This window comes from Meleagris gallopavo, chromosome 3, assembly GCF_000146605.3.
Source record: "Meleagris gallopavo isolate NT-WF06-2002-E0010 breed Aviagen turkey brand Nicholas breeding stock chromosome 3, Turkey_5.1, whole genome shotgun sequence".
NCBI lineage: Eukaryota > Metazoa > Chordata > Aves > Galliformes > Phasianidae > Meleagris > Meleagris gallopavo.
In genome coordinates this window covers 27,022,273-27,038,946 of record NC_015013.2, presented here as the reverse complement: position 1 = coordinate 27,038,946, position 16,674 = coordinate 27,022,273, and the positions used below count along the sequence as shown (strand labels likewise).

The window sequence follows — 16,674 nt, the reverse complement described above, 5'->3', positions numbered from 1 at the left end:
CCCCGGGAAGGTGGTTGAGTCACCATCTCTGGATGTGTTTAAAAACCATTTGGATGTGGTGCTCAGGGACATGATTTAGCGGAGGGTTGTTAGTTAGGGTAGTATGGTTAGGTAGCGGTTGGACTTGATGATCTTTAAGATCTTTTCCAATCTGAGTGATTCTGATTCTATGACTTGGGCCATCAACACCCCCATAAGCACTCTGTGGTTCAGAAGCACCCCAAGGCGGGCCCATACCCTCACTTACCCGAGTGAGTCCGCAGGTGGCCTGTGAGGGCATCCCTGCGCCGACAGGCGTAGTTACAGAGGTGGCATTTGAAGGGCTTTTCACCCGAGTGCAACTTGATGTGGCGCAGGAGGTTGCCCTTCTGCGTAAAGGAGGCTCCGCACTGATTGCACTGGAAAGGGCGTTCTCCTAAGGGGAGAAGGAGGAAATGTGTGAGAACAAAAAATCTTGCACAGGAACAAGAGAAAGATTTCAGTGAAAAAAAGTTGTTTTCTCCCTGCTGCTCTGTGACTTCCACCGGCTGCAGGTTTGATATAACATGAGGCTTTCAGACTAAACCTGCCAGTTTCTTAATGCTTCACTGGCTGGGTCAATTTGATCTGAAAATCTAATTTTTTTTTTTCTAAATCAGAATGGCACATCACAATGCAAATTCAAACTCATTTAAATAAAGTGACTGCAACATTTTGTGTTGAAGAGCCACTCTTCCTGATCAGCAGTTTTGGAATAAACCAATATCCAATTTTGCATGTTGTGGCATTTGGTGGGGTTTTTAATGTGGCTTTTTTCAAAGGGTCTTTAAAATATGCCACTGAAGCAGCAAAATAAAAAGGAAACTCATTAAAAATGCATTTCAGGATCACAAGTTCATTTCAGCGTTACATTCTTATATTTAAATGAAAGGCACTTCATTATAACAGTTATAATAACTTCTTTTCATTTACATTTTCCCTGTATTTTCCCTTTCAATTTCTTCTCCATTACCTGTCTGTCCCTAAGCAGCCAAATCAGGAAAGAGACAGAGAGAGAGAAAGAGAGAGAGTAAAATCACATAAGTTGAAACAGTGCAGAGAAAGCCCTGTACTTCCACACGACGCTTCCAGCTCCTCTTTTGGCAGAGAAGTCATAGAAATGGGCTCTCCTGGGCCATGCTTGGGAAAGGCACAGGGAAAAATGCGAAGTCGCAGACTTGATTTGTCTAAATGGGTGCCTGCTATCAAGCAAACGAAATAGGTCGCCTTTGCAAAAAAATTTACATGACTGTTGTTTGCTTTTTAATGCTGTTCTAGAGCGGTTTTATTCCTTTGGCTTTTGACATTTGATTTCAGCTAGAGAAGGCCTTAAGTCAGCGGGAAATACAGTCTCTTATGTTTCCAGTAGTACATAAGAGTGTGTATGTTTCCAGTGCATATACAGGAAATATTTAATACATGGAATTATTTAAATATACAGGAAAATTTAAACATGAGAGCACTCCATTATCAGGATCTGCTCCTGCATGCCCACTTCTCTTAAGATGTAGTCTTTGCCAGAGTTAAAACCAGCCTTAAAAATCATTTGCTGAATTCTGTTTTTCTTCGGCATAAATGTAATACACTTTAGTAATTATAATTCATCAATGATATTAGAAAAAGCTCAGAGATGACGTCATTTTTTAAAAATATAGCAATAATACTGAATATAAAATTTCAGTGCTGAAGTCAAAATATGCATAAAATAAATACAAGTTGAACAGTTCCTTCCTTCTGTCTCACTTAACCATCATGTGTTACTCTGGACATCTAGGATCTACCTGTATGTCCATACATGTGCAACATGACAGCTCTTTACTTTTGGATAATGGAAAAGAAAAGCTGGAAAGCAATTAGATAGCAGCACAGTCCCAACACAAACAGCTGCAAACTGTGATCAGGGTTGGCAATTTCAGCAAGCAGCCAACAGAGAGATGAGCCTTCTTTATGGCAAAATACTCTCACTGGTCTAACAGCTCCATTCCTTGTCCAGCCCAATGAGCTCACTGGCTTTGTCCAGCAAGTAAATGGATTCATCTAAATGACATCCACAGTTGGTTCATCTGGAGTGGCCTGCAGGTGTGTTTTCTATATTTAATAAGCCATGCATAGAAGTTAGGGAAAAATGAAAATGGGTAAGAGAGTGTTCCACCTCTCAGCAGTTACTTGGTGTGGCAGGTATTTTTCAGAACATGACCAAACAGCAATCAAGAAGACAATTTGAAATGAGAGGCATGTTCTGAAGAAATGCTTAATTCTTACCAGGCAACTTTTTCTAGCATTGATTTCTATTATTTTTAATAGAAAATAATATCAGAGAAGTGTTAAGAGGAGAAAACAAGGATCACAGAAGTACTCCAGGAGATATGCCTGAAGTAAGAATGAAATGTATCTCCAGCCTACAGCTCTCTTAATTACAGGATAAATCCCACACTGTGGGCGGAGAAGACAGGCAGATGGAGCATGTTGGGTGAGACTGCTGCATACCAAGCTTTTATTTAAAACTTAAAATGGAATGAAATGTAGGGGATCCTAGACTTGTGCTACAGTACAAGTGAAACAGCATCTCCACTGAAAGTCTCTGAAACTACATGGAGCTGAGCTCCAGCCAGTCTCTGATAGAAGGCGACTGGGTTGTAGAGCTATCCCAGAACAAGAGGGAGGGAGAGGATGAAGTTAACAATGCATAATGCATCTCCTGCCAGCTTTGTGTGCTATTTTCTTGCCGTACTGAACAGCATTTTATCTGCATTTGGTGGATTTCACGTCTGGTCATGCAGCTATGGAGGGAGAGGGGCCCAAATTTTGCCCCTTGTGCAAAAATGAAAATGGAGCCCAGAGCTGAATCAATCACCACTGCGTTGGTTGCAAGCTTTAGTGGGACTCTGGACTACTTATTCAGTGAAGAATACTTCTCATCTTGATTGAAATCTTTCTCATTTCTTAAGCATAATAATGACAAAATCATTTAGAGTTGCATATAGCCCTCCTTCCTCAAATGCTCAGAAATATCGATTCTTCAGGGGGCATTCACTTTCTAAACACATTTGAGACATTCAAATCCAGTTAACAAGACATAACTGAACTAACTGGTGACTCATGTCACCGGAGTGTGTGTATGAAGAGGGAATATACATACATATGCACACACAAATATGTCCAATTAGGCACACCAATGACACATATGGTACAGGCTGAGGTGATGGGGGGTGGGGAGGGCCTGGAAAGGTTTTCTCCCTCTTTTTCCTTAAACACTAATCACAAAAGCAGCAGCAGGCCGGGGAACATGCACACTGAAGAGTTGGGCCAGATGAGCAATGGAGTTGGACGTGTGTGAGCAGGGTGTGCCCCACAGCTGGGAGCAACAGGTCAGGCCTTGGGAAGCAGCCAGCACTTTCCAGCTGCTGGCAGGGAGAAGGGGCAGACATATCAGGTGCTGCTCTGCATATCTGCACTTGGCAGGTGTATTCATTAAAAGTAATTATGGCTTTTATCAGGTCAGGCAGTCATTTTATTTTGGCACTTCAGTGTGCTAGAGTTTTGTTCACTTATCAAATATTTATTTAAGGAAGCCTCACTGCATATGCAGGTTTTACATGAATTAGCAGCAAAGTAATTCATTTGTGAGGCTTATTCCTTCATCAGGCATGTATTGAAATGGGCTTCAGAGTAGACAGTTAAGTGTCTGTAATAGTGTATCCCATTTCTACATTAATTTTCTCAGCACAACTGAAAGGAAAAGCAGTCACCTCATGATGTCCCTTTAATTTAAACTGCCAGCTCTGAGCCTCCGCTTCCTTGCAAAAGCATAGCTCCTCTCTGAGCTGCTTGCAGTAGGGCCTGAGAGTGAGGTGGGAGTGAAGGCAAAGGCTTTATTTCCACGGAAAGATTCAGGGATTCAACTTCATAACCCTTAGCTTAATTGTTGATAAAAGAAGGAGTTCCTGTTGAACAAAGCGGTGTTTGCTCTCTGGGTTTTAACCACATTCGCTTACTAAGAGGATCCTATTGGCAAGGGATGGGTGCTGCATGGGGTTGAGAAAATCCAGTGGCCCCACACTTACAGGCTGACAGGGCCTGCAAGGCACTGCCTGGGCCATATGGCACATGCATGGATTGCTGTGCCAGGCACGGTGCTTTGGAAGCTGGAGTCCTGTTTCAGGAGCGAGGACAGGGCCTCTGGAGAGGCTGGCAGGGGGAAGGCAACCTGGCTCATCCCAGTGAGACATGTCTGCCACAAAGTGCGAACCCATAGACCAGCAAAAAAGACCGAGGCTGCACAGCCTTGGTGTAACACCATGTCTGGTTGAGGCTGCTCAGCCTTGATGAAACATGGTGTCTGGTGTTTGGGAGCCCCAAACAGCTGCTCCTCAGCTACAACAGGCAGAGTGCTAGCCATAGCTGTGCTGCTCAGCTAGCAGCACTACACATCACTCAGAGGTACATGCCGTCGCCCAAGGATAACTTGTTCAGAATGTGTGGTCAAACGTCTTTTGCTGACCATCACTACAACATGAATTCAAGACAAATTCACAGAACATGCTTTCCTCCAGTTTTTTGCTACCGGGACAAGTACAGTTTGGCCTTTTTGTTCCCACTCCCATTTCCACATACTTACACGTGTCTACACATAAACATATGCATGCTGTTCATCTGTTTGTTGTTCTCATTTTGTCATCTTTTTATCAAGTTATGAACTGACTTTCTGCTCTAGCTGCACTGAATAGACCTCCTGCTCCTCTGTTCCTCCAGAACTTATTTTGCCTTGAGCAGACACAAAGCCTTCTGCCTCACAACTGCTTTGCAACATTTCATTTAAACTACAAAACTACATCAAAAATAGAGTACGCCTGTTTGAAAGGCCTCAGGTTCAAGTCATTTTCCATACACATCTTACCGACTTTTAAGGCATCGCACTGAAATTCAATGTTAAGAGAGCATTTTTGTTATATCTAAGAGGTATGTTGCAGCCCTCTTCTAGGAACTAGATATGGCTTTCCCAACAGAGATACGTATCTGTTCTTTCCTGCCATCTGAATATACAAAACTGCTGAATATCTGTTTTCAAAGTAACTTTTACAGCACAACAGTACAGTTCAGCTCTTATTCTTTAGCTGTAGATGTCCTCAGAATTTAGATCAGAATCCAAATTTTTAAATACCTAAACTCAGGTAAGACGAGAGTCACCCAGGTCTTCATTTGTTTCAGCCTCTTCATATTTTGTGATCTTTGAAACTATTTACAATTGGAAAATTGAGGCAAGATTCACAGTACTTTGATAATGAAAAGCCATCACCACGGAACACAACCTCTTTACATGTCTCTTTTAGTGTCTCAGTGGAAAACTTTTAGTCCAAATCTAACCAGTGACAATAATTGCTTTTACTTTATGAAACGCTTGACATAAAACTAACTTCTTATTTTCTGATGCTACAATTCCCTTAAAACTTTAAGTTACTTATTCATTTTGCCAATCACTTTTATAATTCTAGTCCATAATGAACTTTGTTGCACTGTTGGTAACATTAGAACTGGGTCAATTTCAGAGTTGGACACTTTTTTTTTTTTTTTCCCCAGCAATTCTTAGAGTTTTCTTAGCAATTAAACAAGAATTAGGGTTTTTTTTGAAACTTGAAATTTTCATGTAGCTTCAGGCCAAATTACACATTCGCTCAGACATGAATTTTGGTATCAGCATAATATATAACTGCTGACTAGAATAAATGAAATTGTGCCTATTTTCTATTACTCTGTTAAACAAACTGTGGTTTGTTTGTTTGTTTTTCCCAATTTCTGACCCAATAGCTGGAATTTCATCAAGGAGAAATTTCAATTTCTGTGCTGTCCAAAATGCAATAACAAAATAACCGAGTTCCAAATGCCCACCGATGCTGCATTATCTTACAAGAGGGAACATGTGCATGATAGTCAGAAAAGAAGACTTAGTTCCTAATATGCGGCCGACTCTTGTCAACTAAAGGAAAAACTATGCCAGGCCTTACCAGTGTGGCTTCGTTTGTGAACCATGAGCACATTGGGACCGATGCAAATTATCCCACAGATATCACATTTTAGCTTTCCGTTAGGAAGTCGAATGCCTCCAACTCCTGACATAGCCTTGCTGCCTGGGCCATTGTGTGAGCCATTCATTTTGTCTCCAGAGGTATCAAGCATTCGTAAATCCTCCGCACATTCTTCCCCATTCATTTCACAGGCACGCCCATTCTCTTCATCACTCTGAGTCTCTATTTTAATATTACCGGCTGAAAAAAACAATAGAGGATGCCACTCAGTTTCATTGCAGAATAAATATAGTGGCCAAGAAACAGTCACATCAAAGGAGTTAATTTCTACACATAGAATGTACAATATACCCAAATAACAAAAGCTACAAACACAACTACAGTTCTATGTGCCATGCGATGAGTTTACAATATGTGGAGCAGTGAACAGTTAACATCAGTAAGACAAATACAAGGCATCCAGGGAACTGGGAACCCAAAAAACATTACAAGTCTGTTCCTAGCTCACTTTGAGATTTTTGCATTTGTGATATTGATTTTGACATTTCAGGCTAATTGAAATTAAATTAATAACTCCTCAGCTACTCATGGATTTGTCCAAAAGAACTATGAAAATAAGCAACACATCAAAGACAGTTGAAAACGCAACATTCTCCACTTGGCAGAATGGTCCTGAGCATTGTACTAAATTCAGATATTTGTTTTATGGTTTTACAGGATAAGTAAGGACAATGTCCCCATTGATCAAAGAGAACAAACATTGATTAAATTAAAGAAAAGCGAAGAAACGGAAGGAAAAATTCAAGAGCAAGGATGGCATCACAGGAAATCATAGGATAAATAATTGCGTTTTAGGGTCACAAAGCAAGAGGAAAGGATATCTACAATCACAAGCTTCTATTAAGACCAGTGAAATCAACAAAGATGGATGGGAGAACTGTTCTGACTTTTCTGGGCAACTTCTCTGTATTATAATCCTGTAGGTGACAATTGCTTGCAACTAGCAGAAAAATGCAGGTGTGAATTTGGCATAGTCTGACTACACGTGACAGCTTGTAGGTTGGTAGACTATATCTGTCTCAAACCTAAATGTTACAGAAACAGGCCGTGGTTCAGATCAGTTCACAATACTATTCATTCCTCTTCTCTCTACAGGACTGTTTTTTTTTTTGTTTGTTTGTTTTGTTTTGTTTTGTAGAGTAAACTATCTTTATAGTTAATTCCTTGTTTTCTGATCTGATGACTTCAGTGGAAAAGCAGTTCTTCATTCGTCTCCAAAAGACCGGATCTTTATTTCCTTTCAGTGAAAAACCCAGTTCTCTGGAACCCAAGAGCAGATTATTTACTGTACTGGCTAGCTGAGTATGTAAAGGATCTGCTTTGCCCCATGGAGAGCCAAGTCTTTTTTGTGCAACAGTGATTACATGGGAGCCTTATTACTGCATCCTATGTGCTGCAGTAGCAATGACATAATTAAGCTATGGGCACTAATTACATCAAAGGTTGAAAGATCCTAACGTTCACTTGAAAATGAAATGTTTGCTCAACTTTTCCCTGTGACCCCTTGCAACCCCCCAGGTGTTCCAGCCGGACTGTAGGGATGTGCCTGACGACAGGGTCTGAAGAAAAGCCCTGCTGGGAAACATGCTTGGAGTAAAGACGTTCAGCTTTCTGAACACTGCTTGGCTGAACACTTTTCATAAAGTCTGCCACTGTAGGCAGTTGAATGTTTTTTCAATTAAAAAAAAATATATATAAATTGTAATCAAAATCATATGTAAGATAGATAAAATGCACGTCCAAGACAGCAGGTATCCTTTAACAGTTATGTCCTAAAGAGGGGAATAATTTAGAAGTATGGAGAAAAAAAAACAGAGATTAAAACAGTGACTGACAAAAATGTAGAAGTAGCTAATCAGAGGTGTTCTACCGTATTCTACAGAATTAGCAGAATAGCCCTGTAGTGCTGTTTTCACTGTGGTGAACAGCAGCAATAGAACTATTCACCTTGAGTGTATGACAGATTTTCCATATATCACACAGCAAGTGCTTTCTCTTAATTATAAGAATGATAATTTGTATGTAAATATGTACATCATAACATAATAATTGGTTATGTAAATAAATTGCATATGCCTCACCTGCTAGGAGTTTGGAGAAGGTGGCTTTTGAAGTAGGCTTTATGTTAAGTTGAAACAAAACATATGTGAACGAAGCAAAAAAAAAATCACACTACTTAACTATTTAAAGCGTAAATAGACAAATGAACATTACTGAGAGGTGAAATGGAACGCAAATAAATCACAGAAGTAGGAACTAGATGGAAATGCTCTGAATTCAGTGAACTGAACTTGCAGTATACTTACAGGAAAAAGATTTGGGAATTATTGCATGAAAGTCCCTAAAGCCTTCTGCCCCATATGCAGCTGCAATAAAGAAGGCAAACAGGATGCTGACTTGTAGTTCTGCTAGCAGTAAATGTAAAAGAAGATGGCATTATTGCTATACAAGAAATACATAGGAGAAAGACAGAGCTATTGTTACATAAGCAACACAGTTCAGGACAAAGCAGTAGGACAACAAGCAGAGGAATTCAGACCTCTGTCTGATGACTCTGATTTGTGAAAATGCCACATTTTCCAAAGCATCCAACAAGTTTTATCATGTTTTCTAAAAGCATAACCTTTCTTGGGCATTCCCCTTGCTTGTAGGTTAACTCCTATTGAAGTCAAGAGGAACTTTGGCTGAAGCATCTAGAAAAAGGGCAGACAGGAGCAGAGCACCTAGCCCAACCTTCTCCCAGTCCCAAGGAAACCACGGCCCCTGGAAAGAGAAGACTTTTTGCCATCATTCTCTCTTTGCATGGTAGAGATCTCTTCTTTATCTGTGCTCATTTCTAGTGACTGCAGTTGTATAAGTTAAATTGAATTGTTTTCTTTGCACGTCTGATGAACTTATATAATGGAACAACACAGAGTTAGATTATACATATAGTTGTGTACTAGAACATTTTTTTGCATTTCTGATGCCGGTCTTCAGAATGTATCTACACAAAAGCAGCTGCACAAGCACACTATAATGCGCATGTTATGAGTTGCCAAGTGCAAATTAACATGGCCTGGGGTAGGTTGATAGTGGTAATGATACAGTTCATTACTTGCTGTAAGCAGTGACAGAGATACTGATCTCCTCAAACTTCATTAAAGACCTGCAGCAGTGTGTCTTGGAGTAGCACAGCTCCCCTGAGCAGTGCAGCTCTGTATGAAGCAGAGCTGGCACCCAGGATGCCCCTGCAGCACTGCTCACTGAGGGCTTGCTTTGGGTGGGATGCTCACTTCGGGGACAAGAGCCAACACATGGTGAGGCCACATTCCTACTCCTGGCTTCTCATAAAGGTTTTATAGGTCTAGTTAGCGAACAAAATCTCTTCATGCTCAGATTTAGGACACTTTTCAGGCCTGTTTTTCAAAAGAAAGTTATTGTAAAAAAGCTCTGCTGACGCAGGAGAAGGAACAGGAAAGAGAACCACTCCAGCAGAAATACTCGGGATTTTTGTCGAGTCCGACTGAAAAATGGAAGAAAAAAAAAGGCTGGAGACTTAGACTGAAAAAAGTAAAACAGTAAAATGTTCTATTTCTTTTGTAAGAAATGTTTTGTCCCTCTCTTGCTATAGTGGGCGAAATCACTCCTGGGGCACAACTATCTGGGAATCAGACTTTTCAGATGCACTGATTAAGAACATTACATTTGCACAGGTTTCTCAAACAGTTACTCAATACAGTCTTTGTAGAAATGTGTCTGTTAAATTCATGTCTTTATACACATGCATACAGGCATTAATTACCTGTACACTCATTTATTCTAACAGTTTTTCATCGGCTCTTCTAACATCATCAAAGCTTTACTTATTAATTGACTTCAGTTCTGTTGGAGATCACCTTATAAGGCTCTGTGTTTTACTCTGTTTGTACCCTCTCTGTACACCAGTACTGTCTTTGTACTGGTGCGATTTGGGGATGTCTAAACCAAGCCCTTTTTTTGTGTGCAAGGAATGTGGAGTTTGTATCAGTGTCACTGTACTGGCAGCTCTGCCCTTACTTCCCTGTTGGCCTACCCATACTGTGGAAAATTCAACCAAAAGCAGGGCACCCTGTGGGTTTCTTGTGCTTTCTGATGTCTAATGAGAGCTTCACTCTGGATTTTTGAAATTTATGTCATGAAGAGTGTTTGCCATGACAAAAGGTGGCTTAAGCAAAAGTATTTGGACAAAAAAGAACTGACGTATCAAGGTGAAGAGGGGTGACAGTATGATTTGTCTGTCTTTTCAGATCCAAGCACTGGTTTCCTTGGGAAGGGCACTGTAGTTGGCTCAGCATGGCACTCAGGCTGGGATACCCAGAAAAGCGTGAAGAAGGATGAGGGTCTGAGTCACACTTCCCTGGAAAAATCTGAACAGTGCCAAAGGGAAGGAGGTTGCTTTGCAATGAGTGAAAGAGTCTTTTAGTGGGGAGAAAGGAGAAACCAAATGGACTTCCTTGGAAACAGGAAGGCTTGAAGGAACAGCATTTAAAGGACAGGAGAGTAGGCAGCTGGGGAAAAAGCATGTGTAGGATGAATGATTTGTCTTCAGCTCCACATGGGCTCCCTCTCACATGTAAATGCCTTTCAAAGTTTTGTGAAACTTTGGTACTAGCATGGTTTTGAGTGCCTGGGCTAAAATCTCATTTGAAAGAGAACTTCACATCTCAACTCATAATCTTCTCTGCTGGAAGATATATAATAAGACCTGACTGTCAAAGTATTTAGGGAGTAACAGAGAAAAACAGATCATACTGAAGTTGCTGGGGAATTTGAAGGATAGAAGTACCTAACTCCCATTGATTTTTAATGGGATTTGAGTAGACCTTTTATTGCAGTGAAGGTACTTAACTGCATTATGTGGCATATAAATGTCTTAAAGAGATGTCCCTTAGTCTATATTTGAAAGTAAACACAGTAATCTAATTTTTGGTCGTGACATTATTCCATGCAAATTCTTGCTCATACTTAGCAACCAATAGCAAAGAAAATTCCTCTTGAAGTTGTTTCGAATAATTTGAGTGCATGCAGTTTTTTGTTTGGATGGCTTATTATTCTAAGACAAGTCAGAAACATTTTGTTGATATTAGTTGATGATTACCAGTAGCTTTAAAGTCCAGCAAGAGTTTTGAGTGCAGACAACACAGCTATTCAAGCAGTAGACAGATGATGCTGCAACAATATTTGATTCACTTAAGCAGTGGATTGAGAGTATTATGGTGAGAAGGAGAGAACCTTTAACACCATCTGTGTTAGCAAATTATATATAACATTGCTACAAAGGTAGAATAAGATGAAACAGACTGAAATAAACCACCCCAACACATGAGGCTGTCAACAAAAGCAGCCAGGATCTCTTCCTGTTTACATAAGTGCAAGATACAGATAAAACAGAGTGTTGCAAGCAATTCTACCTGCTACTTCTTTGATAAGGCATAACTGGTACTCTGTTCTGTGCATCAAATCCTCACAAATGCCTTGACCTGGAATCCATACTTTCCCCTTTTCTTTTCGTGTCCTTCTCATTAACTGTGATATCAGTTCTATTCCAACAACAGAAAAGTACAGCAGGTGGATGATGTCATTCTCAGGAATACAAGGCATACAAGAGATTGTTTGTTCACAGAATATTTAAGGATTCACTTTTCACTGGAAAGACTTAACAACAACAGAGATAGATTCTTTAACTTGTGTTTCCATTAATAGTATCTTTACATTATGAGCTTCTGAAGGGACATGAAGAATCACATAGCTGTAAAAAAAAATAAAAGCCAACAAAAGGCCTGGGCAGAGCAATCAGTGAACTACGTGATGATCTAAGCCCTTAGTAAATAAAATTCAGAAGATGCTGCATGACAAAACATGTTAGATATGACTGTTTTGCCCAATCCTTTCTACATGTAGCACTGCACTGCCCAGTTTTTCAGGCATTTGTGGTATCGGCATGTGCAAAATGCTGAAAGTTAGAGGTCAGCTCAGAACTGCCTGAAAGGCTAGAACCTATGATGAGACTTAGTTGCTATGGACAAAAATAATTAGTAAATAAAATAGGCTGTATGCAGCCCATGTTGCACAAACTGTTACACGGGGTTTTATTTAGGAAAGGAGCCAGCACTCGCTGTGTTACAAGACATTGAGAGCACAAACACTGGGGAGGTGAGTGTCTGAGGCTGGTGAGGAAGCCCCGATATAGAGCAGGCACTTTATCACTTCACTTGAGAGTCCTAAGTTCTATACTGCAGGCTGCACTGTGGCAAAGAGGGGGTGGCAGATAAAAGTGACAGCTTTTTAATTAGAAGCTCTCAGCTGGATTGTTAAAGAGACACAAAAATTACAGAAAGATGTGTAACAGCACGACCCACAGAGGCACTGTAGGTACAGCAGACTGGGTACACTGGATAAGAAGATTGTCCCTGTAGGGTTGGAACTGCCCCACCTTTGACAACAAGTGCCAATCAGCCCTTGACAGCCAATTTTGCCCCACTCTAATTTTGGCTTCCAATCAAATGGATATAATTCCAGAAAGACAGGCGTCCTCAGATAAGCTATCTCTGGTGGTACAACCAGCACGAGGTTCCCCACCCTTTTCATCATCCTCCACCACTGTTTCCTCCCACTGCCACCCAACTGTGGGCACCTAAAGTGCAAGCCCCAGTGCCTGCCTGCATGCCTTGTCTTCAGCAGCACGCTGCCGGGAGCAAAGCGCAACAACACACCGAGATCAGGCTGCAGGGAAGGCAACCAGATGAACAAGTAGCCAGCAAAATGTTTCCTCTCTTGGTATGAAAATAAGGGACTCTGGCTCCACTGTGCAGATTCACAGTAAGTTCTAGTGGCTTAGCCATAGGAATCCTTTAATGTACCAGTGAAGATGGGTAAGTAACAGACAGAGGCAGGTAATGATCGTGAAATCTATTCACATGACCAAGGCTAAGTGCTTTTGGCAGTGGGTTGGTGTTTCAGCAGGAAACCATCCAAGAGCCTGATCTAGTTTGTGTTTATAGTTAGTCTTTATAACGCTACTTGTTGGTCCATCTTGTACTGGCTCATGGTTTTTTTTAAAGAAAAATTAACTACCTGGCTGCTTGATGTTCATCTGAATTGCCAATGAAACAAAGTTTTGAATGAGAGAGAAAGAGCGTTATCAAGAATCATAGAATCACAACATTGGAAAGGACCTACAAGATCATCTAGTCCAACCATCCTCCAATCACCATTACTACCCACTAAGCTACTAAACCATATCTTGTAGCACCTATGAGACATACTGAACCTATTTCTCAAGTTCCGCGTGTAACCCATGCTTCCTCTATAAAGAGTGCTGTGTCCTTCAATGGCCACATGACAGAGGAGCTAAGGAAACTGCTACAGGATTGTCAGTAACAGCCCTTCTTGATACTTTTCTGTTAAGAAATGTAAGCTGGAAAGGGACTGAAGGGAAAAAAATGAAGGGAAAGGTTTGCTGACAACCTGTAGTAAGAACAGAGCTTGTCATCCGCAACTTTTTCTCATCTGATTTTTTTATGTGGGCATTAAAGGATGAGGAAGTACCAAAAGGGCATTTAACAAGAAATTTTTAAAAAGCAAAATAACCTCAAGTAACAGTGAGGTTAAAATGCTCCAAACATATGAAAATATTCCTGGCACACAGAGGTATATCTGTGTGGAAGCATGTTTACATGCTAAGTAAGAAGCTGCATCCTACAGAAATTCCATAAACATTGCACTTTACATTTTTCCCATCAAAGCAACAGTTGTCCAAGAGGAATAGTCTCATACATTCCATAACCCAACATCTGTAAGTTATTCCTCTTCTCTAATATTTCCACAAGGCATATTTGGATGAAATTCATAGGTGATTACCTTTCTTCAACTAATGCAATGAAATTCTAGCTAAAGGAAGTCATACATGGCAGTCTGGGAGAAGGTGCAAACAAGAGCTTTGTAATCACAAAGGCCCCTTGTAGTTCATGCAGAGTGTGCATCTGCAAAACAGTCTGTTTTGGAGAAGAGGAGTGACTAAGACAAGATTTGACAGGGATACCAAAGATACTCCTTACAGATGAGAAAGACAAGTATTGTCTTACAAGAAGCCATATGGACATCACTGGAAGTTGTTCTTACTGTGCTACAAACCTGGGGACAGGATGGGCATCCCTAGCCAAAGCAAAAGGCTTAGCAAATGCAGAAATATAGATGGTGAAGCATGTAACTACATGCTTAATGGGTTCAGGTACATACAGATGATGTGAACATCAGCTAGAGAGGGAATTTTAAAGCCTAACTGAACAAGAGAAAAGCTTGTGAAATTTGAACATGTACACAGGGCATTGGTCAGATCTGTACCAGACGAAGATGGTGGTCACTGCTCTGCAGAAGAGCTAGTGTTTAGGAGTTGTCCTTGGTCTGTGGGAGGAAGGGGAGGACACAGCTCCCAGGTTTGTCATTGTGGTATAGGGAGGGCACAGGGGTGGGAAAGGAGAACAGTTTGCATATTGCTTCAGAGCACCTAAAATTGCCTTGCCCTTCATGCAAAACTAGCCCTTGCAAACCTTCCCCTTTTCATGCTCCAACTCAGTGCACTACATAGATATCTTTCATTTTGTCCCTGGAATAGTACACATACTCACTGGCTCAGGATTTGGCCTTGTGAGTCCTCCCTTTTGCACATTTACGCTATGCCTTCTCAATCAGTGAGACACATGCAGGGACTTTTACTGGGGACTGTTTAGCTACCGTGATGATGCTTTCAGTGCTATCTGACACAAATGTCAATAGTTCCCCAGCTGCAAAAGGGTTAGTAGATCTAAAATTAGATTAAGCAGCTGTGTTTAGGTTTGGGGAGGTGCCTATGGGTGCTGGGCCAATGCTGTTCTTTGTCAGTCTGCTCTTTCAATAAGAGGTCAGAGGTGGAAATGGAGAGGAATCTTGCTATTTCAACACTTAAGAGGGAATCTTTCATACCAATTTTATTGAATAGCCTACTGTCAAAACAAATTCCAGAGCCAATTCTCCTCCATTGCACAGTGAAAAAAACAACCAAGGATACTGGAAGTTGGTTCTAGATTAAAGAAAATCAAATGCAGTCTTCACATTGCAGTAATAAGTTAGATGATTTCTCTCAGGACTGTACTAAGAAGGTAATCCTGAGATAGTTTGCTTTAGTCATACTACTTCTGAGTACTCAGTTATTTTTCTAGAAGTATCTATTTGACACTACTGAATTTTTTTCTTTTTGTGTTGCAGAAATATTCCCAGAAGGTTTTGCAATGTAAACAGCTGCATACCTGATCACAGTGTGCTCAACAGTCCACTGAAAGGAAATCCTAGTCTACATCTGCGGAAGGAGCATAAACTGTTCCACAGAAATCCTAAGGAAATTTTCTGAATATGGGTATACCAGATTGGTCTTGAGGAGAAAAATATAAGACAAAATTAATTCCTTCTCATCATATATTACAGTCAGTGCTTTGCCACAGGATCTAGAGTTCCTTCTAGGCAGTCTTCCATGATGGCTGGCAGGGAACTCCTGATGATGCTGGGATTCTCTCAAGAGCTGAAAGATCTGGATTAGTCTGGAAGTCTGCGGAACAAGTCTGTTCAATCCAAATTTCTGAAAGACTTATCTTTCCTTACTTACTTGGCCAGTTTTCCTATCTGCTTTTTCATTGTTTTTACCTCAGGAAACACAAACTCTCTTTGCCTTCCCTGAACAGAATCCATTCTTAACTATATTAGTACTCTGATAAGTTACCCTTGACATAATTTTCCTCTTTGCAAGGCATCCAACAATTGCAATGTATACCGTCTCCTTGGGTCTTTGAATACAATGCTAAGAGAAAAACCTTAATTTTATTAGCATTCTTTTCCTCAAAAGGAAGAGCAGATTATTCCAAAAATCCCAGTTTCTCAGAATGAAGTGAAAAAAGCTCATGACAGAAGTTCAGGCTAAAGAATTTTATGTATATAAAAGATATTACATAAGGAACTGCCTTTCCTCCTTTTAAGTTCTGTTACACAAATGCAAAAGAGATCAGAATGAAGCCTTGCAGCTAGATGCAGGTGGCCATAACTTTTCGTGCTAAGCATATGTAATTCCACTGAAGACATTAGTGGTGGAGATATGGTGATTGATGTTCATAGAAGGTAAAAACAATCTTTGAGAATCTTTTCTAATTTAAGAGATCACATACAAACCATGAGGAGGTTTATTTTAGTAAGGCCATTCTGCTCTAAAAATAGTTTAGGAAGGAGATGACACTCAAAGTGGTCAACCTTGTGGCAACTTCCTTGCTCTCATCTCTAAGCGCACCGCAGTGGTGATTTGGAACTCCTGAGCTTAGGAGTCCCAATAAATGTTCTGCAGGACCAGAAGGTAGCCACGCTGCAGAAGAATGCTCTAAACTGAAGCTACTTGGACTTCCAGTGCAGCTGTTATGCCTCCAAATGAGAAAGACCAATACGGTTAGCCATTGAGGTCAGCTTCCTGAAACCTTTAGCAATAGTTAAGGCTGTTGAATGTAAAACAGTGTTTTAAGATTATTTACCACTTTCT

General features: G+C 40.6%; 1 protein-coding gene across 5 annotated transcripts in view; it reads right to left on the bottom strand.

Annotated features, from left to right (window-relative positions):
• The window catches only part of IKZF1 (IKAROS family zinc finger 1), a 70,372-nt gene that overhangs the window by 14,567 nt on the left and 39,131 nt on the right, over positions 1–16,674 (bottom strand). For 3 of the 5 annotated variants that reach the window (XM_010708542.3, XM_019613852.2, XM_031552786.1), the window contains exons 4-5: positions 6,021–6,281; positions 248–415 (exon numbers count right to left, since the gene is read on the bottom strand). In XM_010708542.3, coding sequence (XP_010706844.1) covers positions 248–415; positions 6,021–6,281 — 429 coding nt within the window. The remainder of the gene's footprint in view (positions 1–247; positions 416–6,020; positions 6,282–16,674) is intronic. The other 2 variants (XM_031552787.1, XM_019613855.2) reach the window with 1 other exon arrangement.